The 26,553-nt window shown below is 41.8% G+C and overlaps 1 protein-coding gene and 1 pseudogene across 2 annotated transcripts in view; both read right to left on the reverse strand.

The window, feature by feature from the left end:
* The window catches only part of LOC148027489 (sphingoid long-chain bases kinase 1-like), a 67,052-nt gene that overhangs the window by 38,059 nt on the left and 2,440 nt on the right, over nt 1–26,553 (reverse strand). For both annotated transcript variants that reach the window (XM_087689210.1, XM_087689209.1), the window contains exons 2-3: nt 13,882–14,290; nt 13,014–13,373 (exon numbers count right to left, since the gene is read on the reverse strand). In XM_087689210.1, the coding sequence (XP_087545336.1) occupies nt 13,014–13,373; nt 13,882–14,232 (711 nt within the window). In that variant the 5' untranslated portion in view covers nt 14,233–14,290. The remainder of the gene's footprint in view (nt 1–13,013; nt 13,374–13,881; nt 14,291–26,553) is intronic.
* LOC148027491 (uncharacterized) lies at nt 3,858–7,506 on the reverse strand (annotated as a pseudogene).

Raw genomic sequence — 26,553 nt, forward strand, 5'->3', positions numbered from 1 at the left:
ACAAATTAGTCAATCATATATATCCCTTACAAAAGCTGCTTCATATGAGGCATCCTATGTCACATCATAATGCAGGGCATTTCACACATAACATGTGTTGTATCACAATATAGTTAGGGCTATCGGTTTAGGATTAGGGTTCCTAATCCAGTACAACATATATGTGAAATCCTAGTCCATACAAAGTAAAACATATTGCATATATTGTTCACAAATTACCCATTTCTTGCACTATAAAAAAAGGAACCTTGCAACATTTCCCAACTTCTGATCACTTTACCTCACTTGAAGAGACTCAAGGTAGGCTGCAATACAAATGCTATATGCCTCATCGAACCACTCAAATCCCATCTTAGACAAGTTCTTGAACTTAATAAAGTATCTCAAACTAACATGTCCACAGAAGTTTTGTATTAACTCTTGCATAGTATGTTTACAGCATTGAGAATCGTATTCATTCATTATTCATTCTTCAATGTTCACTATCAGTAGGTTATGTTTCAGCTGTGTTCTTCCATTCAACAAACTCATGTGGACCAATGAGGATGGAGTCCCTTAAAGAGAGTCTATACTTTATGCTCATTGTTGATAATTTTACCAAGATGACATGAGCATACTTAATGGCAAGCAAGTTGCAACGTAGAGATGCAATTCCCAACAAGGCTTCATGTAGGGCAAACGAGTCCTTGGAGCTTGCTTCAACAAACTTATATGCACCAACGAGGACACAGTCCCTGAAGAGGAGTCTATGTAACCGGCCTGTTCACTGGGAAGGGCAGTAGTGTACAACCAAAATAATTAAATGCTTTCACCCAATTTAACAGTCGCCCACTTTACCTGAACTTAAAGACACAGAATCAAGAAGACATACAAGAAGCTAGAATGCTCTTGTTGCAACACATACACCCTGTTGGCCCCTAAGTCAGGCGCCCCTTGCAATATTTCTTTATTTTTAAAAAGAGAAAGTACAATGGGCTGTCTTTCACCTATTTTGGGTGAAATTTGACAGCATAACAATACAATTACTGACCCAAATCAAGTTGACCAGGAGGGGAAACTCTGCCCAAGTCTGAATCTTCTGGTTGGAGTGCAAAATTGACCATTTCATCCTGCTGTATTTACTGGTTCAGACCTGTTCTGAAACCTGTTTACAACTCATATTGTTCCCTGTACTGTTCAGCCCACTGTAATTACTGGTTCAGACCTGTTCTGACACCTGTTCTCAGCTCATATTGTTCCCTGCGCTGTCTTGCATCATCTGCGCCAAGTGCCCCTTGATTCTGACATCAATTGGGCTCTGAAATAACCTCTGAACAGTCCAGAATCAGAACTGATTTAATGCTGTTTCAGACACTTGCTTGGTGAGGTTACCACCCTCTCCTGTTCCTACTTGTGGGCAGCAAACAACTGCTCCTGTTCCTGGAGAAAAGAGGCTCTTGCCTCATGCAAATACAGCATATTCCACACAGCTGTACTTGAATCAGAAGAAAGGCCCTTGATTCTGCAGCATAACCATACTGTCAGGGAGAGAAAGAGAGAGAGTAGGAAGCAAGCTCAAGCCTCTGTGCATCATAGACAAGGTAGACCAGCTCTCAAGAGCTCTCCATCTGCAACAATCCATCTCCCTTTCACAAAAATGAGCCCCCCATGCATTGAAACTCGTTTTTTTGTGCTGCCCTCTCTCTCTCTTTTGGGAATTTATGCCCAAATTGTGACACATGGCATACATGTAACAATTTTCCTGTTTAAACCTTTCGGTCTAAAATTCTCCATCCTTGGTTCAAAATTTGACCTCGGCACAGACCAGAGGATTAATCCTCGTACAAAACCGAAGATAATGACGCGAACAGATTCTGGGGTCCAAAAATAGTAACTCCCTAAATTTTAGGAGTTGCTTCCATTGAATCCCCACTAGTCTTCTGACCATCTTTCCAAACTATGGCTACATCAAAATCTGTAATGTAGCTCAACTGAAAGTGAATTTCCACTGATGACCCCATATGGACTAATCTCTTGAAGATTTGTCCATCTTCACTTTGAACTAGTCTCTTCCAGGCTAGTTCTTCAACACACTTGTCCATATACACTTTCACAAGTCTCTTCCAGGCTTGTCAATCTACAGTGCCATCAGTCTCTTCCAGGCTTGTCAATCTACAGTGCCATCAGTCTCTTCCAGACTTATACTGGACCTTAACTGTCTAGTCTTGACTCACTAGATATTCCTGTCCGTTTCACAAACTGGCCATGCAACTCAGGCATTTAGATTTCAAGAGGGATCCTTCCAAAAAGAAAAACCAAATAAAATATGTAATAAAGAAATCAGCAAAAAGGTAATAGTTGTCACAGTCTTGTGACATACCTCCCTCTCGAAATCGCAAACGTCCTCGTTTGCATGAATGTCATACATGCTTCCAACTAACCCAGTGAACTTACACTTGGCAGCACATGTGCAACACATACATGCTATCAGTCAACATTGTGAACTGAACACACTGTTAACACATGTATGTTCTAACTGTGAAACATGGCAAACTATCATCATGTGACTCCACATCACTGTTTCCAGATATAGTGGCCGGTACACCACAATGATATCCCCATAGTGGCAGATTCTCATTTGATGACTCCACATCACCCTGACTAGAGATCTAGTGGCCGGTACATCAAAATGATATCCCCACTGAGTCAATTCACAAAATACATGCCCGATCGAGTAACCATTGTTACAACATGTATTCAATTCAATAGAAGTAAAAACTGTATTCTTGCAAGCAATACTCACTTCTTTAGCACTGAGAAAACCATATGGACACTAAGTGTTAACCTATACAAAATCTGTTTCTGTACATAATTTCTTTCTTAAGCAATTGTCACTTTGACAATCTATTTCAGCTTAGAGATACAAGGGGTCAAGGTAGGTTGCAAGCGAAATGCTTCAAGGTAAAGTTCCAACACATTAGGTGACTCTGCAAGTTCACCTTCGTCCATCCACTTAGCATCTATAGCTGGATAGTTCTTGAACTTAACCAAATACCTTCTAGCAACTTTGCCTTTCACTTTCCTTTCCTAGTGTGCCAATACTTGTTCTGGAACAAGAATTTCATCAAGTTCCTCAACTTCAGGATATTCCTCAACTGGCATATCTTCTGGCACATCACCCACATAGGGTCTAAGAAGACTTATATGGAAAGCATTATGAATCTTCCAATTGTCAAGCAATTTCAACCTATAGCTAACATCACTAATCTTCTCTGTTACTTGAAAAGGCCCATAGTATCGCATACTAAGCTTAGTGAAAAGACTTTCCTTGCCTTTCCACTTCTTTAAGCGTGCCTTTTCAAACCGCAACAGTACCCAATCACCAAGTGAAAATATCAATTCACGACGGTGATGATCAGCAGCTTTCTTTTGCTTTGCCTGAGTCCTTTCAAGGGCATGCTTAACTTTCTGATACATTTCCCCCATGCTCTGCACATACTGATCTGCCTGAAAGATCTTATCCTTTGTATGCAAAATGGGAGGAACCTTTTTACCACCTTCAACAATTTCAAAAGGGGCTTTGCCTGTTGACGAATGCACAGTATTATTGTATGCATACTCGACCAAAGGCAAATACTGCTCCCACTTTGACTTGTACTCTGACACATAGCACTTAAGCAAATCCAAGACAGTAGAATTTGCCTCTTCTGACTATCCATCAGTCTGTGAATGAAATGACAATAAGAACTTAAGCGTTGTGCCCATGTTCTCAAATATGCCTCTCCAGAATAGACTTGGCATCCTGGATCACGGTCATTGACAATAGACTGTGGCATACCATGATACTTGAAGACATTGCACATAAACAAACGTGCCATCTAATCTGGTTTTATCTTCTTCCTGACAGGAATGAAATAAGCCTGTTTGCTGAACCTGCAAATAATAGTCCATATCCCATCATCTCCTGTCTGTGTCCTTGGAAGATCAAAGATAAAATCCATAGCTATGCTTTCCCATGGTTTATCCGGAATAGGCAATGGCTGTAAAAGCCCTAGTGCTTTTTGCCTGTCAAACTTGACCTTCTGGCAAATCAAACACTGCCGCACAAAAGCATCCACGTCTCTTCTCAAAGTAGACCAATAAAAGAATGACTCTGCTGCTTTGACTGTTGCATCAATACCACGATGCCCTGCATACGGTGGAGAATGACTCTCTGTCATAACTTTCCATCTCAATGGCATAGTCACACATAGTCTACCATGGATCAACATGAAACCATCCTTAAGAAGATAATGTTCATGATGTTGTCCATTAACAAGCTGATCAAAGATCCTTGCAAAATCTTCATCATCAGCATACTGTTCCTTCATATCATCAAGCTCATGATGATGAGGAATTGACACAGCTGAAATTTGTGGCTTCCTTGACAAAGCATCAGCCACAACATTCTTTTTGCCTTCCACATGCACAATCTGAGAATGGAACATTGACAAAAAGTTTGCCCAACGCATATGCTTTTCTGACAGCTTAGTCTAAGTTAAGAAATAACCCAATGTCTGATGATCTGTCTGGACAACAAAATCTGCCCCAAGTAGGTAGTGTTTCCAACAAGAAAGCGCATGAATCACAGCCAGCAATTCTTTCTCATAGACCTGCATAGTCTTCTCTGGCCCTCGCAAGATTCTGCTTTCATAAGCCACTACCCTGCCATCTTGCATTAACACTGCACCAATGCTATTGCCACAGGCATCACATTGGACAACAAATGACTTCCTAAGATCTGGCAGAATGATCACTGGACTAGAAGTCATCTTTTCTTTAAGAAGATTAAAAGCTGAAATCTCTTTCTGTGTCCACTTGAAAGAGACTCCTTTCTTCTGTAAAGCATGTAAAGGTGAAGCAATCTCTGCAAAATTGCGAATGAACCTCCTGTAGTAAGAACACAAACCCAAGAAGCTTCTAACATCATGGACAGTCTTCAAATCTGGCCATGTTCTAATTGCTTCAACCTTAGCAGGATCCATTCGGACACCATCCTTTGACACTATGTGCCCCAAGAATTGGATTTATTCCAAGAAGAACTCACTCTTCTTGCCATTGATAAGCAACCTATTACTGCAAAGCTCATCAAAGACTGCTTTCAAGTGTTCTCTATGCTCCTGTTCATTCTTTGAAAAGACAATCATATCATCAAAGAATGTACCAACAAACTGCTTGTATGGACGAAAAATCCTATCCATCATTCGATTAAACGTAGCAGGAGCATTAGTAAGTCCAAATGGCATTACCAAGAACTCATAGAGACCAAACGTGGTCCTAAATGCAGTCTTATGCACATCCTCTCGCTTAATCCTGCTCTGATGGTATCCACTCTTCAAATCTATCCTGCTGAAAATTGACGCTCCTTCCAAACGGTCAAGGATGTCGTCAATTCTTGGAATGGGGAACCTATTCTTGATGGTACTCTTGTTCAACGCTCGATAATCTATGCACATGCGCCAAGAGCAATCCTTCTTTTGCACTAAGAGCACTGGTGAGCAAAAAGGAGATGAACTTGGCTGAATCAGCCCTTTTTCCAACAACTCATTCACCTGGCTCAATATCTCTTTCTATTGGGCTGCACTAACCCTATACAGAGGTCTATTTGGCGGGCTACTACCTGGCACCAAATCTATTGCATGATCCTCAGACCTCTCTAGTGGCAACTGTGATGGTAATGAGTCAGAAAACAATCACTGAACTGAGACAAGAAAGCAGACCTGTCTCTATCTAACATAGAAAAATTTGACTCATCATTATCCTTGACATCATGTGCAAAAATCAAGTACGCAGAAAGATGATTCTTTATTACAGATGTAATGACAGAAGCTGATACAACAGGTACAGACTCTCCTTTAAGCTTCACATCAAGCACATGAGTCTTTCCCCTATGTTCCAAAGTCAGTATCTTGTTAAAGGCATCCAACACACCATGCTTTCTGAACATCCATGGCATTCCCAACAAGACATCACAGCCTTCAAGTGGCATGATATAAAATTCTTCTGCATCAACATAAGACTGTATATGAAGACGCACCTTCCCAAGAATGGGTGTCACAGACTCTGAGTGGCCAGGACATGCCAACTCTGCCTCTGCTGTGTAGCCCATCTCATTTGCTCTGAAGCCCAAAGTAAAAGCTAACTCTGGTGAGATAAAGTTTGCCTTAGCTCCAGGATCAAAGAAAATAAGTACATGTTGATCCCTAACTTTACCCCAAGCTCTGCAAAGCTCATTAGCATCCGAGTGTGGCTTGTCTCCCAGCATATCTAACACTAAACCTGCTGAAGGTTTGGGCTTCTTTCCTTTCCTGTCCTCTTTATCACCATCAGCTGATCTCTTATTCTTGTCCGGACAGTTAGATGCAATATGACCAGTCTGCTCACAAATAAAGCATTTCCTCTCAGCCATTAAAGCCTTTCTCTCTTCAAGAGACTTGCGCACAAAAGGTTTCTTCTGGTCCTTTGGCTGCTGTCCAAAGAACTTGGCTGGCTTCTTCTTAAACTGCCAAGATTTACCTGTGCTTTGAGAAATCTGAGAAACCTGTTTACCAAATGGCTTCTTTGCTGAAAATTTTTCAGATTTGTCATGTTTAATGTTGCCCCCAAAACCACTTGACTGTCCCAAAAATAATGCATTTCCTATGGTAGCATTCTCAATTAACTAAGTCAAAGTGGTGACCTTTGTCTTTGTACAATAATTCCGAAGTTCCTTGGGCAGACCACAGCAATATTTCTCTATCTGCTCGGTCAATGGCACAACCCTGTAAGAAGTGACTGGAAGCAAAGCCTCCCAAAACTTCTTGTTATAGTCTTCCAAATCCTTGCATTTAGTTGCATCCAAATTGTGCCAAGCTGACATAACATCAATCTCAAATTCATTGGTCAACCAAGCAGAAGCAAATACTTGCTTGAAGTAAGTCCAAGTGGCAAGAGCCTGTCCTTGCATCAACAGTGTACTCCACCACTGACTAGCATTGTCCTTAAGAAAAGTGGCAGCTTTCCGAACCTTAGAAGGCTCTGTAAAGTTCCCTCCTGCAAATGCGGCATCAAACTGCTGTAAGAAAGAAAGAGCCTTAGTCCTATCTTCAAATCCTCGAAAGATATCAAACTGTACGGCTGCACCACCTTCCTTGTATGGCTTTGGCTTCTCATGAGCCATCAAAGGGTCCGTAGGATATGTCTGAAACATAGGAACACTAACAGATGGCATGGAAGTTGCCGGACCACTGACTACAGGGCTTGTAGACACAATACTTGCTTGCTGATTTTGATAACCAGCCATACCAAAAGTGCCTTGTGGCATGCCAAAACTGCCCTTGACTCCCTGAAATCTAGGCTGCATGCCTATATTGCCATACATGGGGTTTGGCATAAAACCCTGTGTACCCCCAAACACTGTTCCTGGTACATAAATCTGGTTTCCAGGCGCATAACCAGCCATACTCTGAAATACAGATCCACCTCCAAAGTACCCAGGATGTACAGAGGTCGGTGGGAAAACCTGAGGTAAAGGCTGAAAACTGTTTCCCTGTCCATTTAAGCCAACATTTGGCTGTTGTAAAGTGGCGAGCTGAATTGGCAATGCCTATGTAACTAGTGTTTCCGCCACCTGTTCCTAGACAGTCGGAACCAATCTTGGAGTCTCCATTGACTCTACAAGCTGCCTTGGTGTTTCCACTGAATCTGCAGCATGTTTACCCTTATCCTAGACCTCTACTGGATCCGAAATCTTTGCAGATTGCCCAACTTGCTGTAAAGGAAGGGAGGGTTGCAAAAATGCCAAAAACCTTGGATTCTGCATCACTTGAGTAAACATACTCACAGCAGCAACTAACTGAGTCTTGAAAATGTCTTCATCCATAGAAGAAGCCGTATGAACTTGTGGCTCAACCGTAACAGGAGGAGTAACAAACTGTGGAGGTCTAGAAGACTCTCCCACCTCATGAACAACAGGGATCTCCTGTGATGCAGACGCTTCCTCTCTGGTGTCTTCCTTTCTATCAGCCATAATGCACAATTCTGTGTCTTACACCCAAACAAACCCTGGCTCACTCTTTAGGAAAAAGGTTATTCGGTTCACGGGGAAGGGCGGTAGTGTACAACCAAAATAAATAAATGCTTTCACCCAATTTAACAGTCGCCCACTTTACCTGAACTTAAAGACACAGAATCAAGAAGACATACAGGAAGCTAGAATGCTCTTGTTGCAACACATACACCCAGTTGGCCCCTAAGTCAGGCGCCCCTTGCGGTATTTCTTTATTTTTAAAAAGAGAAAGTACAATGGGCTGTCTTTCACCTATTTTGGGTGAAATTTGATAGCATAACAGTACAATTACTGACCCAAATCAAGTTGACCAGGAGGGGAAACTCTGCCCAAGTCTGAATCTTCTGGTTGGAGTGCAAAATTGACCATTTCATCCTGCTGTATTTACTGATTCAGACCTGTTCTGAAACCTGTTTACAACTCATACTGTTCCTTATACTGTTCAGCCCACTGTAATTACTGGTTCAGACCTGTTCTGACACCTGTTCTCAGCTCATATTGTTCCCTGCACTGTCTTGCATCATCTGGCCAAGTGCCCCTTGATTCTGACATCAATTGGGCTCTGAAATAACCTCCGAACAGTCCAGAATCAGAACTGATTTAATGCTGTTTCAGACACTTGCTTGGTGAGGTTACCACCCTCGCCTGTTCCTACTTGTGGGCAGCAAACAACTGCTCCTGTTCCTGGAGAAAAGAGGCTCTTGCCTCATACAAAAACAGCATATTCCACACAGCTGTACCTGAATCAGAAGAAAGGCCCTTGATTCTGCAGCATAACCATACTGTCAGGGAGAGAAAGAGAGAGAGTAGGAAGCAAGCTAAAGCCTCTGTGCATCATAGACAAGGTAGACCAACTCTCAAGAGCTCTCCATCTGCAGCAATCCATCTCCCTTTCACAAAAATGAGCCCCCCATGCATTGAAACTCGTTTTTTTGTGCTGCCCTCTCTCTCTCTTTTGGGAATTTATGCCCAAATTATGACACATGGCATACATGTAACAATTTTCATGTTTAAACCTTTCGGTCTAAAATTCTCTATCCTCGGTTCAAAATTTGACCTCGGCACAGACCAGAGGATTAATCCTCGAACAAAAACGAAGATAATGACGCGAACAGATTCTAGGGTCCAAAAATAGTAACTCCCTAAATTTTAGGAGTTGCTTCCATTGCATCCCCACTAGTCTTCTGACCATCTTTGCAGACTATGGCTACATCCAAATCTGTAATGTAGCTCAACTAAAAGTGAATTTCCACTCATGATCCCACATGGACTAATCTCTTGAAGATTTGTCCATCTTCACTTTGAACTAGTCTCTTCCAGGCTAGTTCTTCAACACACTTGTCCATATACACTTTCACAAGTCTCTTCCAGGCTTGTCAATCTACAGTGCCATCAGTCTCTTCCAGACTTATACTGGACCTTAACTGTCCAGTCTTGACTCACTAGACATTCCTGTCCGTTTCACAAACTGGCCATGCAACTCAGGCGTTTAGATTTCAAGAGGGATCCTTCCAAAAAGAAAAACCAAATAAAATAGGTAATAAAGAAATCAACAAAAAGGTAATAGGTGTCACAGTCTTGTGACAGTCTATACTTATGCTTTGTTGATGATTTTAGCAGGATGGCATGGTCATACTTCTTGGAGTTAAAGTCAAAAGCATTCTCACACTTTTAAGGATTGGTTGATTTTCGAGGAGAGCAGGTCTAGTAGGGAACTTAAAACCCTGCATTCCAACAAAGGAGGGGAGTTTGTCTCTAACGAGCTAGCTAGGTTTTGTGTGGATTGTGAGGATAACGATCGAGCAATCACTTCATTGATGAAGTGTGTGCCTTGGTCACTAACCAATAGTTTGCTAACACTAACACACCTCGAGAGAATGGCATATTGAAGCAAAAGAATTGCAATGTAATTAGGATGGCATGGACTATGATAGAGAATCGGTAGATACCCCAAGGTCTATGGGCTAAAGGGGTGGCCATTGCTGTCCAAATCCTTAATTGATCTCCTACATTGACTATGGTTAGTATGATACCTTTTGAGGCGTACTTTGGTCAAAAGCTAGATGTCTCACATTTGAGGGTGTTCGGATGTGATGCTTATGTTCACACCCCGAAGAAACAAAGGGATAAGTATAAGCCAGCCTCCAAAAGACAAGTGTTTGTGGGTTATAGCTCATAGTCACAGGAATATCGGCTTTATCGTTTTGTTTAACGAGAGGTCTACATGAGTCGAGATATTCAATTCATGGAGTTTCCAACTGCATAGAGAGCTATTGACCATCCCATCCTTGGAGATCCGAGTGACAATTGGACACCTAAGCCAATGCCTTTGGAGCCTATGCCTCTTGAGACTCCACTATCAATAGACGAGAAGATTGCTTCACTATCAGATTCATCCATTGAGTCGGCACCAATGGATACTCCAAAGACTTCATCAAAGGCAAAGCAACAAGGGGAGCATCGTTTTGCTCCTCATTGGGTCCGCAATACACTCCACGATGCAAGGATTTAGGGAGCTCCTAATGAGTGGCAGCCACAAGATGGCCCGTGACAATCTCAAAGGAACCAAGCACATTTCATTAAGCTTGTTTGTGCTAACTACTATCTGGTATCTCGTGCCAAGGAGACTTTGCAATGAAAACATTGAAAAAAGGCTATGGAACAAGAGTTGGATGCATTTGAGTAGAATGGCACTAGGGATCTCATGCCACGACCCATCTATAGGAAGGTAATTAAAGTCAAGTGCATATTTAAGACCCAGTACCATAGTGATGGCACTCTAGATAAGCACAAGGTGCGGCTTGCTGCCAAGGGATTTGCACAACAACCAAAAGTGGATTTCATGGAAGGCTCCAATGAGGATTTTGCAGTTCCTGAAGGGAAATTCCAACCTAGGTATTTATCATCCAACATGTGCAAGAGATTCAACCTTTGTTCTACAAGCCTGGATAGTAGGCTAGAGATGTTGACCACTGGTGGTCAACAACAAGATATTGCTTCACTTTGGATGCAAGTGCTATCTCCTCAAGTGGTAAGAAGCATCCCACAATTGCCCTATCATCTGCACAGGTGGAGTATATAGTGGCATCTTCTACTACATGTGAAACAATGTGCCTTCAAAGGTTGTTAAGAGAGCTTGATTTGTCCTCAAACAAGTCCTACTACACTTCATTGTGACAATGAGAGTTGCATTGCTGTGGCACAAAATCCCATATTCCATGCTAGGTTGAAGCACATTTAGATATAGTACCATTTCATTCAACAAAAGATCTTAGATGAGACTATTGATGTGTTGCCAGATTTGTTTATGAAGGCTCTTCCTTAGGCCGTTCTTCGATAGCACTCCAGATCCCCAAGCCTTATGCCGTGTCCAAGATCTGAGGAGGGGACATTAGAGATTCAATCATCCCCTAGACAAGCACAAACAATATACCGTTATCTAGTTAGTACTCTCTGGCATATTTACGCATTTCCTAGGTCAAATCGGACAGTTCCAAACTTCCATGCACTTGTCAAGTCATTTCCAACTATTCTAGGTAGTCCGCAAGCCACACTAGTTGCATACGATGCCACGTGGCATGTACATTGTTTGCACAGCATCATTTGCGATTATTTTAATGGCCAACTTGATCATTTTTTCCCTGTTTTTTGGCCTATTTATTTGCTGGCCTGCCTTAGGCATTCTCACTTGTCTTTTCAAGTGGAGAGAGATTGTCTAGCAAAGATACACTCAACAGCCCACTGTATATATCTGGCTTCTTCATTTCAGCATTCACTTACCACAAATTTCTGTGTTCTACTATCTCTTTCTCTCTCCTCCTCTCCATGTTCTTTCAGTCTGGTCATACGCTTCCGCATTTGCTGCACTCTGACACCCTGCCCATTCAGCCTTTGTATGCAGCTGCATTTCCAAACCGATCAGCCATCCATACTGCACTTGGAGACTGCCTTCTGCTTAAACACACTCCTACAGGCTGCATTTTTTCTGCCTGCCCACTCTGCTTAGCTCCAACTAGTGGTCACAACACTCATGATTGGACTCCGGTGGACATCACATTCTGACTTCTCCATCTTTGAGCATTATGTAAACACTTTCATTTATTTATAGCATTCATTCAATTTCTTTAAAGTTAATTTTCTTCTCTTTTTTTTTTTGCATTTTTGTCTAAGTTATTGTGTTTTAGTTGCATTCATACATTCTGTGTTTTCTCAGCACAAACCCTAGCATATCTTCACATTGTTCATCCATGGCATGCTCCTTATTGAGCCAAATGAAAGACATTGCAGATTTTCAAGGCCAAGTTGAACTCAACCATCAAGATGTCAAATTCGGGCTTCTTGCATCATCACTTTGGCATTCAGTTCTGATAGTGGCCTTGCCTTTCTGATGAGAGAGGGCTTCTTCCATGTGAGCAAGTGAATTGTCCATCGTAGCTTGGGTCCTTGAGTTCGAAGGTCACTTTGGCCTTTTCCCAAGCTTTCCTGTCTTGTCCCATAATTATCTGCTCCATTTCCAAGAATTTTTTTGACAAGTTTTCCATCATATTGAAGTACCCCCACCTTCCCCCCAAAAGAAGGATTGATAAAGGTCATTAGAGAATCCAAAAGCTGCAGTCTAGATTTGCCCGTTTCCCATGCATACACTCAAACTACCACAAATTCCATGTGGCCACAAAAAATGTGTCACTACCCAACACCTATGACATCCTCTAAGAGATTCCTGATAATGAGAAGGTGACCTGACATTTTAGAACCTAAATCCACCACTCCCCCCTTTCCTTCATCACATTGAGAGGTGATCCATTTATGATTATAAAAGAATGTATCTTTTGAAAAAGAAACTGACATCAAGGTTTAAATTATACATATTGGCTGTATCCAAACCCAAATTGTTTTAAAGTTAAATGACATTCTTCCCACTCTTCAGGACAATGGGTTTGAAACACACCTTCAGTATGGGCTCCACTTTGGAGTAATAAATTTTCCGAGCCCGACCACGCCCTGATCGAGGGTTGAGAACAACAAGCATAACACGGCCAGATTGAAAGCTGGACTTTACATCGGGTGGTGAATCTCTTGCATCAATTATTGAACCTTGCCGTTTCGATGATGAAAGAGGATGTGATGAGCAATTGACAAAACATTTCTGTAATTCAAAAGCATGAACCCATTTTAAAGCCTCAGCTGGATCTGGTGCCAAGAAATGTGCATCCTTCCTCTTGCGTCGTGCCTTGGTGCAGCACCACCTTGACTTTTTGAGAGGAAAAGAGTGCACTGTGAACCGTCGGGTACCTGTGTTGTACGATACCTGTGCAGTCAAACATAACAGCATGAGTTCTGAAAATCAAAATATATTCAGCATGCTTGAAAGTCAACTCAGACCACTCTCACTGTTGCATGACACCTACAAGTTATTTTGGAATCTTTTAATTGAAAATCAAAACGTATTCAGCATGCTTCAAAGTCACTCAGAACACTTTCACAGTTGCATTCGCACCCACAAATTATTTTTTATCAATGTAAATGATCATTGCAACCTCAAAAATTTTAACTGTGAATTTTTTGAGCTGAAGTGAGTACGATGAACTCTAAGCTGTCAGAACGGAATATACCTCTTCAGTGGACTAGACTTCTATGGTCAACTGAATTTTATGAAATGCACACACAGCTAATCTCCAGCTGAATTTGAGTCCTTATATTCTAGTGCACAATTTGTAACAATAAAACAGCAACCTTGTGCTTAAAAGCTTCTAAGGTCCTCAGTGATGACATTACTCTGTTACTTAAAATGCAAGAGAGAGACCCTTGGCACTCACCGATATGATATCTCCTAGCTTTAAAGACTTATTTGCCCATGAAAACTCCTTTGAAGTAAGCTTGGCAGTAACTTCAGGCCGTTTGACATTTTCTTTAGGCTTCTTTTTGTCAGGAGCAAGTGGACCAGTCAAAATTGTATCACCCAACAAATCTAGTGTTTCATTGTTTATTTTCACTTTGTGATCATGACCATTTTGAACCTCAGAGAAACCATTCAATCCATTCTGCTCAGCTCCTCTGGTTCTTGTTCTATTTTGGTATGATGTTGTCAATACATTGCCAACACTTCCAGAAGTTACAGTAACAGTCTTGCATGCTTCCTCTTGAGATTCAGAAAGATTGTTTGACATTGCAAAATACAAACAGAGGACTACTGTGACCAAACCACCTCCTCTTCAAGATACAATCCTGTATTCAGCCAAAATATAATGAAGTCCATGAAAGTGCCCAAACAGGAAAGAGAGATTAAATAGCATGTCAATATCTCAAAGATTATCTAGGGTCTTCTGTCCATTATGCATAATTCTAAACCACTGACAAACAACCTTTTGTCTTGTGAGGATGTGATCTCACTACATATTTTTTAAATCCCCTCTGGCAATGAACATGAAGTACTTTCAAATAATATACATTGGTAGTTCAGCTTTACAACTTCAGATGCAACAAAGAAAACAAAAGCTCTGTAGCCATGAGTTAAATAATCTGATTCAGAGATCCTGGGAAGCCCTAGCATTAGAGCTCTGCCAGGCTGGCACTAGGGTAAGGATGCTGGGATTTACAAGCTCACAATTATCGGTCTGTCAAAGGTCGTGGCTCTGCCTCTCCAAACTATTTAGCTTTTTCTTAAAACTCAAGGTCAACCCAGCTTGACGGAAGCTACTTCCAGTGCTTTACCTGATCAATCTCTTTCTGATCGGCCTTAGCTATGATTCCTATGACCTACCTCGATGATCACCAAGACACGTCCAATGTGAAAGTGAAAAGTTTAGTAACAAGACTCGCAGAAAACTGCCTGAAAACAGGGTTCAAATTGTGGTCTACTACTGTTAAGCTAAAAAGGATGCATTAGGGTAAAGAGGCCAATAGAGTGTCATCTAATGGTCCTGCATTGTATCTTTTTTTCTCAAATGAGTTTCATAAAAAATTTCAATAGTCTAACTATATGCATCATATGATACTCATAAAAAAATTTAGGGTATTTTGATATTTTTATCAACTAGACATAGTTATAAATGAAGGGTTCACAAAAAAGTGACAACCAGGGGCCAACACTCAAGGGTGCATGGTTTTAAGGTTTTACAAAATCCAAAATATAAAAAATTTTACACAACACAATTGTTTCACTTCCATTAAGCTTATATGGAGTACAAAAGAATTTGCATCATAACTTTAAATAGCCAAAATAGATTCATTTTTGCACAAGTGTCACTCAATTGGGGTGGGATGCATTTTCCTTTTGGGGGCCATCACCTTATTGGCCCCTTTACCCTACACATCAAATCTTCATCAGCTCATAAAGACAGCCCCAAAACATCAAAGCTTACCAAAGTTTTAGAGTACCATAAGGCAAAACACCCAAACTTTGAGAAGATCCACATCTATACTTACGAGGCTGCCCAACCACTCATCTCCATCCCTTGTGTTGCAAGTTATCCTACTTCTGCCCAACCTCCATCCACCAAGCGCCTCATTTTGTTAGCAGATATGTCAACTCGTGTGCGAGACTGAACATGTCCCAATGGGCTGGGAACAATAGAGTATTTTAGCCATTTTTCTAGTACCTCAATTATGAGGTTTTGGTCATTTTTATGCTGGCCAACCTGATATTTTATTCAGCTCGCAATGATGCATATTTGGCATTATTTCATGCCTATATATTCAAGCTCCGTCCTTTTGTGTCAGTTGCTTGTCTACATATTTCCATAGCAGGTACCGGTGGAGAGAGGAAGCCAATGCCAATGCCCACACAACTGATGACTCACATTGTTTTTGTATTATCTCCTGTCTTGGTATATGGATTTCATTTCTCGAACATCTCTTTCTTACTGAATTTTGGTGTAGTGTTCATAGTGTTCTTCTTTTCTTTGCAATGCTTCCCTTTTCTCTGTTTTCGTGTTACACAGTCTATTACAACAGTTTCCTACGCTTCCATTGTTACATCCACTTTTGACATGGTATCAAATTTCTGGTTGGGAGTGAAACCAACCTTCGTTCCTTGGAAAGGGTGGTGATTCCTTGATCAAGCACTTAATTACAACAATCAACAAATAAACATAAATTGAAATGCACAATTTATCTTAATAATCTTGGATAGTAGACACCCTCTTGGCCCCAAAACTGACACCCCTTTCGTTTATTTTTTAACTTCAATTGCCAATGGATGTATTACAGGCCGAGATTCCACAAACTCCTTGGCTGATCCAAAAGCCTCTTGCTCTTTGATGTCCACCAAATTTGGCTGAGATCTGCTCAAATGGTTGAGAATACTAAGATCTCCAGAGAATGGGTTGAAGGTGAGAGAGAGCCAAGATGAGAGAGAAATATGACTTTCTTCGCAACAAAACCCTAAAATCTGCATACTGCTTGGTCCATCCTGCATTTACTGCAGTCACCTGCTGCCAAGCACCTCTAAAATGCTATCATCTAATTTGCAATGAAGTTGTCAGCCCTTGGAAGGTGTCTCCTATCAAAAGATGACGCACCAGCAAGACAATAGGGTTTGTGGGGAGGAACATGGAGCAAACTCGGTAAAACATGGAGAAGAAAAGAGAAGAGAGAAGAAACTGTAATGAATGGAATGAAGATCTGAATCATGGAGTGAATGTGATACAAGGGAACAAGGGTGCCGTAGCACAAGGAAGATGATGAAGACAACCATGAACCACGAACTGCAATGTCTTCCTGAAGGGGTGTGAAGGTAGTGGAGAGGTTGGAGAGAAGAGGTAACGGACTAAATGAATCAGCCGTTAGGAACGAATGAAAGAGTGGCCTATAAATAGGCACAGTCAGTCTAGGATGGCACCCCTTTTTGGGGCTACAAGCCTAAATGCAAACCCTAAACACAAAACGCAAAAACGCAAACTGCGGGTGAAGGGTGAAGGGTTTCTCAACACCCCCTCTCAAGCCCAAAAAGGGGAACAAGAGAAGAGTGAGGTGGAGATGCAATGCTTATGCAGCAGGTGCCACTTGGACAGTGTCCCTCGTGGGGAAATTGTTCACTTGCCCAAGCGCCCTAGTACAACGATAAAGAAAACATGCAATGCATAGGAGGAATGTCGAACTTTGTGTGGTGCCGAACACCATAAGGATATGCCTGTACTCAATCTCCGGAGATGGCTCTATGCTGACTAAGGGATGAAGAAGATCCACCCTATAATCTGAGAATACCACCTGAAAGGAGACCTGTGAAGATGATCAGGAGACACGATGAGCTGCAGAACCTGAAACTCAACCTCGGGAGAGAAGCCACTAGCTCCGTGCATCCATCCTAGAAGGAATATGAAGGCCTTACCAAGTCGTGTTGAAGATCCAAGGGCCCCAATCTAGGTAGATCCTCGAGATCCTGGGTATCAGTAGAAGAGAAGATTGGTCGAAAACAGCCACCCCAAGAAAGTAGAGGATAGGTGAAGAGTTTCATGTGGAGTAGGTTCCCCCTCTGAGGTGGGAGGTGGAGGGGCCCCCACTGAAGTCAAAAAATAAGTAGATGCCCTCTCTGAGGGCAAAGAAATAACATCCCCCTCTGAATCCCCCTCTGAAGTAGATAGGAAATCCAAAAACTCATGGATCACGGACTCCAAAATGTCTAATGATGAAGGAAGTGCCGCCGGTCGTGCCAAATAAGGTATCTGGGGGGGTGCCGAAGAGCTCCCAAAGGTAGCCTCTCGAACTTGAGTAGTCGAGGGTGGGAAAGGGTGGGGCTCAGAATGAGCAAGAGGTGGGCAACAATCGCTCTCTCTCAGAGGAGCAGACTGGGTAGCCGAAGAAGAGGAAGGAGTCGAGCAGCCGCTGTCTCTCGAAGGAGTACTCAGTAGACTGACGAGGAGACGGTATCAAACAATCATTGTCTCTCGATGGAGCGGACTACAGATCCATAGATCGTGGAAGCCACTGTACCTGAAAATAAGTGGGAGAAAACTGCAGCTGGCATTGCGACAATCTCCAGGAGATCGTAGCGCCAATCGATCCTCCATGTGCTCGAAAGGACTTAGTGCCCATCGGATGTGTCTTATTGCCTTGAGCATAGTACTCTGATAGCCGATGCAAAATAATCTCTGTGGCCCAAAAAGGAGAGGTGGCACAAGGAGTGCCTGGTGGAAGACACATATACTCCGAAGGGATGGGAAGCAAAGGTCGTGTGTCCGACAATGCCACAGTAGGAGCACCTAGTAGTCTGGTCATTTGTTGGTAAAGAAGCCATAGATACCAGTGTGCCTTGCTGAAGAAGGAAGAGATCAGACACCGTGAACCACGAACCGCAATGTCCGCCTCAAGGGGTGTGAGGACAGTGTGCAGCACGAACCGCATTGTCCGCCTCAAGGGGTGGGAGGGTAGTGGAAGGGCTGGAATTGAGCTCCCAGAGGGAGGAGAATGCGACCAAGAGTAGGAGGTTGCAACCAGTAGAAATACGCATGTGAGGAGAGAGACTAAAAACGCAAGCAAGACAGCTTGCAGGAGAGAGAAAGACTAAAAACGCAGGCAAGATAGCCTGGCTCGAATCAGCTCCAAACTACGTGAAGAGGGCTGGAAATCAGGCATCAACTGATGGAGATAGCAATTGGACAGCTTCGGTTGAGATGTCCTCTGCGAACAGGGTGTGGACAGCAAGCTGAAACACCTGAAATTTGCAAAAACGAGATTTTGATGCAACGGAAGAAGAAGAGAAGTGGAAGCCGAACCCGCCACCAGTCTTTGCCTTCACTAGAGTGGAGAATCTTTGGCGCTATTTGAGTAGATCCAGCTCTGATACCATATCAAAAGATGACGTACCAGCGAGACAGTAGGGTTTGCGAGGACGAACATGGAGTGAACTTGGCAAACATGGAGAAGAGAAGAGAAGAGAGGAGAAACTCTAATGAATGGAATGATGAAGATCTGAATCATGGAGTGAATGTGATACAAGGAAACAAAGGTGTCGTAGAACAAGGAAGATGATGAAGACAACCACAAACCACGAACCGCAATGTCCTCCTGAAGGGGTGTGAGGGTAGTGGAGAGATTGAAGAGACGAGATAACCGACTGAACGAATTAGCCGTTAGGAATGAATGAAAGAGTGGCCTGTAAATAGACACAGTCAGCCTAGGATGGCGCTCCTTTTCGGGGCTGCAAACCCTAAACACAAAACACAGAAACGCAAAAACGCAAACTGCAAGTGAAGGGTGAAGGGTTTCTCAACACTACTGTCCTGTACCTACTGAGGCTCCCAAGTGGCTATCTTCTACATCAAATTGTTGTTCTTTGATAAAAAAATGGACCAACAACTCCCCCCCCCCCCCCCACTCTCTCTCTCTTTCAAACTAATTAAATGGCTAACATCCAGCCCCCAAAAACGTTTTCTCGTTTGCATGAGCATTTTTACCAAGGAGCAATCTTCTAAATGTATTTTTCAACATTATCCAACCATTTAATTAATTTTCAAAATTAAAGAATCTTGAAAATTAATTTCAACCATTCTGACCCTACCCAAAATTAAATATGCCCATCCAAAATTAAACTAGCTAGGCCATTTGCAACCTAGAATGGTCTGCAACCTCTGTTAACCCTTAGACTGGCATTAATTAATTAATTAATGTTAGTGCCTAGTGTCACCACTAACACTTATTGGCCAAACAACTGTCCTAGGGTCAAAACTAACACCAATTGACCACCAAAACCCAATTGGTATAACTTATCACAACTTTTGCCTTTGACACCGACTGCTACAAGAGTGCGCAACGAAAAGGAACAGAAACACAGATACAAAGGAACAAAGAGAGATTAAGTCATTAGGACATGTTTCTTTGAAACCTCGCTTAATATGTGGATTAATTTTTAATCACATGGTTAGCGTAAATGTTGCACATGTGAGGTGCACTTGGGATTAGAGTAAATTTTCGAGCTTAGGACTCGAGGAAATCATGGGATGTCAAAGGCAAAAGTTGTTATAAGTTATACCGCACAAGTACTTGGTAGTACCTAGTGCCAATTGTTGGCCTAGGTCATTCATTTGGCCATAAGTATCAATTGGTGACACTAGAGAAGTTATGTTTAATAGTACCTAACACCAATCTTATGGTCAAAGATGGTGCAGAGACGCTCGAGAATGAAAGTTGTCTAGTCAATTTAATTATTCGCTAGTCAAATTTTTTTTGGGCACCAAAATAATTATTAGATTAATTTTTAGTATTTAAAGATTAAAATTTAATATTTAATTATGGATAATGCTAAAAAACCATTTGGAAGACTGCCACTTGTCAAAAATGCCCATGCAAGACTAAAAACGTCTTTAGAGGTTGGAGAGAGACATTTTAGTGTATTCAACCTGCAAGAGAGAAAGAGAAGATGCTACTGGTCTGATTTGCAGCCATTGGAGGATGCATTGACAATTGGATACCATAGGGATTTGTGCCATACATTCATGTATATGATCCTTGTCCAATCATAACATGAAAAATCATGCTACCACCAAGGTATCCTGGCTGCCCCATCATAGCATATATGCCCAACTGTCCAAAGTTCATTGGATTGGCACTTCCATTATGGCCTTACATTAGCATTCCTTGCCTTGTAGGTACCAATTGTTTTGCTTCATTAGCATCTTTGGAAGCTTCAAGTGAAGGCTTTGGTATTACATTTGGTGCACCTTGCTATCCCGAAGTGTAGAAGATGACTTCTTCTTACCCTTGGTGTCCTTCTTCAGAGCATTCAAAAATCGAATGGACTGAGTATCCTTTGTCAATTCAACAAAGAGATTTGCTATTGTCCTCATCCAATTCTTGAACTGGTCATCAAATTCCTCTTCATTTTGCTAGTTACCAACCTTAATATGTCTTGAAGGGCCCTGCATCTTGCCCAACAACAACATTTTCAGCTTGTTGTCCATGGTTTATCCACTGAGCCTTATCAAGATTAAGCATTGCATTTCCTTCTCTCCATGAGAGTGTTCATACTGAGTGGCATCATCACTACTTGATTCCATCTCACTGTATCAAGACACGCTGCTGTAATTTCTCAGCTAGAGCAAAAATCAACACTAGCACAAAGCTTTGGCTTGCAATCAGGTGCCTTGGGCCCACCAAATTAAAGAATTGAGTGGTATCCCAGCAATGGAACCATGAAATCAGCGTTCCTTCTTGGGAAGGGTGGTAATTCCCTAATCAAGCACTTAATTACAACAATCAACAAATAAATATAACTTGAAATACACAATTTACCTTAATAATCTTGGACAATAGACACCCTATTGACCCCAAAACTCACGCCCCTTTCGGTATTTCTTTAACTTCAATTGCCAATGGATGTATTACAAGCCAAGATTCCACATTCTCCTTGGTTGACCCAAAAGCCCCTTGTTGATATAACAATCAGCAAACAAATTGGCCAATTTGCCCCTTGATTTTCACCCAAGACTTACTCCAATTGGACCCCAACTGGCCAAATGATGCCCCAAATTTACAATGGATGGCTAAGCATCTAAAGTCCTCAACAATACAACAAATTGCAGGTGTTGATTTCAATGTATGATGCCTTATCCTATTGGCATAGATCACAAGGTGACTACTAGACCCTAATTTCTGCAAAAATGTAGGATTTACAGCATAGATCCCTCTATTGTCCACCAAATTTAGTTGAGATCTACTCAAAATGACTAAGAAATGCTAAGATCCCCTGAGAATGTGGTGAGAGAAAGCCAAGATAAAGAGAGATCTTATTTTTTTCGCGAGAAAACTCTAAAATCTGCCTGCTACCTACTCCAACCTGCATTTAATGCAATCACCTACTACTAGGCACCTTCGAAATGCTGTCAACTAAACTACAATGCTGTTGCCAACCCATGGAAGGTGTCACCCTACGGTCCCACCGTCCCCTACTTGCTAAGACCCCCAAATGGCTACTTTCTACAGCAAATTGTTGTTCTCTAATCAAAAAATGGACCAACGGCTCCCTCTCTCTCTCTCCCAGGCTGCAAATTGACTGAATGGCTGACCCAACCCCCAAAAACGTTTTCTCAATTTGCGTGGGCATTTTTGCCAAGGGATAGCCTTCTAAATCCATTTTTCAGCATTATCCAACCATTTAATTACTTTTCAATATTAAATAATATTGAAAATTAATTTCAACCCCTCTGACCCTACCCAAAATTAAATGTGCCCATCCATAATTAAATTGGCTGGACCATTTGCAAGCTTGAGTCATCCCCAACCTTTGTTGACCCTTAAATTGGCATTAAGTAATTAATGCTGGTCCCAAGTGTCACAATCGACACTTATTGACCAAACAACTATTTTAGGGTCAAAATTGACACCAACTAAATACCAAAACGCAATTGGCACAACTTATCACCACTTTTGCCTTTGACACCCACTACAATCTCACGATCCTTGGTTTGTTACTATGAAAAAACTGCCATGTGCATCACATGTGCTAAACAACCTTGCACATTTTCACATCCCTATGAGTAACAGGAGGCTACCAACCATCAGAAGTGTGTTGATGCTTACTTTTTCAGTTGTAGATTTGAGTTTTAAGTTTTCCACTATTGATTGGACTTCCTTCACTACCGCAATCTATCTACAACTAGGGTGACCCTATTTGCAACCAAAACAGCCTATTTTTTGGTTTTTCAACCTACGTTTTATAGGCTATCCTGAACGTATATCCTTTTTGGGACTATTTCAAGGTAGGGGGCTGTTACTGACTCCTCAACATTTGCGTTTTTAACGACTCCATCTACCTCTTGCTCTTGTGGGCCAAGGCAACCAATTTCCACTCCTACATAATGAAGAAACCTAGTTTATTTAAAAGAAATGCAATCCTAGAGAGTTTCTGTGTCCCATAAGCACAAACCCACTTGGGAAGGCCCAAACTTTCTATAAATACATATATTGCCCTCCATTCAGCCAACAATCTCGTTTTTGCAAATTTCAAATGTTTCAACTTGCTGCCCACACCCCGTTCGAGGAGGACATCTCAGTCGAAGTTGTCCATTGCTGTCTACATCAGGTTGGCACCTGATTTCCAGTCCCCCTTCTCGCAATTTGGAGCTCATCCCAACCAAGCGACTGCTGTTATTGCACAGACCTGCTGCCGTACTGCCTGCCACATCATCTGTAGCCTACGTTTGACAGTTTTCTCTCTCCTCCAGCTGTCGCCCAGCTTCTGCAGGCTGTCGCCAGGCTGTCCAACCTACATATGGCAGCTTTCACTCTCTTGCAGGCTATCTTGCCTACGCTTTTAGTCTCTCTCCTACAGCTTGCGTTTTTAGTCTTTCTCTCTCCTACAGGCTGTCCTGCCTATATTTTTTAGTCTCTCTCCTACAACCTGCGTTTTTAGGCTCTCTCCTGCAGCCTGCATTTTTAGTCTTTCTCTCTCCTCATTGTCATATCTACATCAGATCTAGCTTCTCACTACTGCGTTGTCTAGTGTTCGACATCCGGAGGCTGCATTGCTGCGATTTGGGGTCCATTTAGAGTACGACACACTCTCCAACTCATTACCCCTACCCTGATCCTTGAGATACAAGAGTTCGAGATTCAATATTCATTCACTACATAGTGTGTTTGCTACATGAGCATTGTATATTCAACAATTATATCACTTCAGTTATTTTCTGTGTTCATTGTCTTTGAGTTACCCTAACCCTAACTGAGTTCTTTTATCAGTCTATGCTTTGTCGCACGATTTTTATTTGTGTTTCTATGTCAGGGTATTTCAAGATACAAGATTTCAAGGTTCAATTTTCATTCACTGCATAGTGTGTTTGCTGCGTGAGCATTGTATATTCAGCAGTTATATCACTTTAGTTATTTTCTGTGTTCATTGGCTCTGAGTTACCCTAACCCTAACTGAGTTCTTTTATCAGTCTGTGCTTTGTCGTACGATTGTGTTATGTGTTTCTATGTCAGAGTATTTCTTTACATATAGCAGCATTTAATACCTGCTAAACCTACCTTTCGATCTTCTCTTTCTGTGCAAGGCTAACGACAGTGTTTTGAGATTGGTTTCACTCTTTGGTGGCTGCACACTTTGTATTCTGCACAATATAGTCTATATTTTTCTTTGTTCTTTCCTATTTGGTTCATTTTCACAACAGGCGTCTTGTTTTCTAATCAACCCTTGTGTGATACAGTATTCAGCTTTAGAGAAGGTTCTAGTGTATCTATTGCAGTATTCTACTCACTACACTCTAGTTACTATTGATCCTTTCTCTATATGCTTTCTTTACTACTCGAACTCTTGAAACTGTTGTGAGTCTATTGGGTTGGCACAACTCTATCCCTCAAGATCCCTTACCTCTACTCATCTTCTCTCTATCCCCCACCTTATGGCTCCTCCGACTTCTCATCCTAATGCTCAACATGCACACATTGCTTATTCACCTACAAGTGTTATGTTGGAGACTAGTTGTGTTCAAATCTAGGTTTCAACAAGAATGTTCTCTCTAGGTGCTTCAGTGATTCCAATTTCAAAGAGGGGTAACATATGGAAGAAGCAAAGGTCTCGATGCTATTATTGTGGCAAGAAGTAACAACTCTGAAAGGACTGCAGAACATTAGCAACTTTGTGGAAGAAGGATCGGATAGTGATGAAGGATGACAACTCTCTTGGCAAGTCTTCATCATCTACATGTCTAAGTTTAGGCTTCAATCATGATAGTATAAGTGATGTACGTCATCCCTCACAACTCTCCAATGCCAAAGAGGGAGTGTGAGAGAGTGGAAAGGTGGGGTGGTTCGACCTCATCTATACTTTATACAAGTGCACAAGATCCAAAGAGGGGCTTCCCTTGCGCGTCGACCAAACTCTAGCAGGCTTTGAAATCCTAGAGTTGTGATTGACATCTAAGTTCATGATGAGTTGTTTGATAGAGAGGCAGGATTGGCCCCTAGTCCAAGTTCACATGAAGGGACACATTGGCTATCTAGCCAAAGGAGGGGAATTCATGGTCATTTATGCATTGTGGCATTGGGGACAAGATGGTCACATATGCTACTTCACAAGCATGGTTGACAGACATAGAGAGTTGTTATGATTCTTCTCTATTTTCAAGAGCTTGTATGATCGACATTGATATCATATTCTCTTTGAGGCACCTTGGCAATAGCTTGCACACCCACTGCTTGGGTATCCATGGTTCTATTTGATGGTCATTGTTGTATGTACTATGATGAGTCATTGTCATGGTGTATTTTATTGTACCGTATCACCCATGATCTAAGAGAAGGTGCTAGTAGATATCTCAATTCATGTGTGAGTCTATACATGTCCCGATGAACTGGGCATGACTGTAAATGCAGCTGCAAAAACTGTAAATGCAGCTGAATCTAATAATGTGGCAGGCTGGCAACAGCCATTGGACAGTAAACACATGAGGCTATAGGATCGCGTGGCAGGCTAGTGACTGGCTGGAAGCTAAACTGAGATATCCTCTAGGAGTCCGAGTGTGGACAATAGAAGCAACGCACCAAAATTTTGCAAACAAGGATGGGCTAGTGGTGGACAGCCTGTCTATTTATAGATGAGTGGACCCTCCAGAGTTAGGGTTTGGCTTATGGTACACGTATACTCTCTAGGAACACATTTCTTTTTAATGAAAGTTTGGCAATAATTGAGTTCTAGGGCTGTAATAAAGAAAGGATTAGTTTACAATGCACTTTTAACTCTCAACACCTTGTATCACTATTGCAGCAAAAAGTAAAAGCCTTGGAATCCTTTGCTACCACACATGCTGCCTCAACTTGCATCACAAGTTCTTCATACAAAGCCTCCATGGTAGTAGAACCCCATGTACCACTTTAGTAGAAAAAAGTGAAATTTTTGGAATCCTCCAACTCCAATTGCTCTTTCATCAAATTGATGAGAGTTAGCTCTATTACCAATTCTAAGACATTGTGTCCTGATTGCACAACTCGAGAAAGATGAGACAACACAAAGTCAAAAATAATCCTCGAGGTGTGCGCGCAAGGTATAGGCTCTACCTAACAGCCTAAGTTGGGCACTATCCAGCACACTTGCGCACTCTATATCCACAAAGCACATCCCTACCCAACCCACCATCAATCACAATCAGTCAGAATGAATCTTTACTTGATGTCATGCATTGCACAGACTGGATTGTATTATGGAGCCATGAACAGTCTGCACTCCTCAACTCACTCACTCATGCTCATGCATTCCTACACTCATGATCTTGCCGTAGTCTCGTTAAAGATCACCTTGATCACTCCAAATCAGATCTTGCTGAGGGCGAGGGAAGATGATGCTGACCCTCACAATCAGATCCACAATCACAATCCACCATCTATGATCACAATCTTCATGTTGTCTTTCAAACCCGCAAGCAGTTGCTTTTATTTGTCTCATAAAACGTGCCAGACCAGCTTCAAAAAAGTTTCAACTTTTAACTAAACAGCCAATACTTCAACATCAATGTTGCCATGTCAACAAAGTTTCATTGACATAATCAATTCCCTCG

This window comes from Lygodium microphyllum, chromosome 12 (genome assembly GCF_053477565.2).
Source record: "Lygodium microphyllum isolate KBCC chromosome 12, Lygodium_microphyllum_v1.1.10, whole genome shotgun sequence".
Classification (NCBI taxonomy): Eukaryota; Viridiplantae; Streptophyta; class Polypodiopsida; order Schizaeales; family Lygodiaceae; genus Lygodium; species Lygodium microphyllum.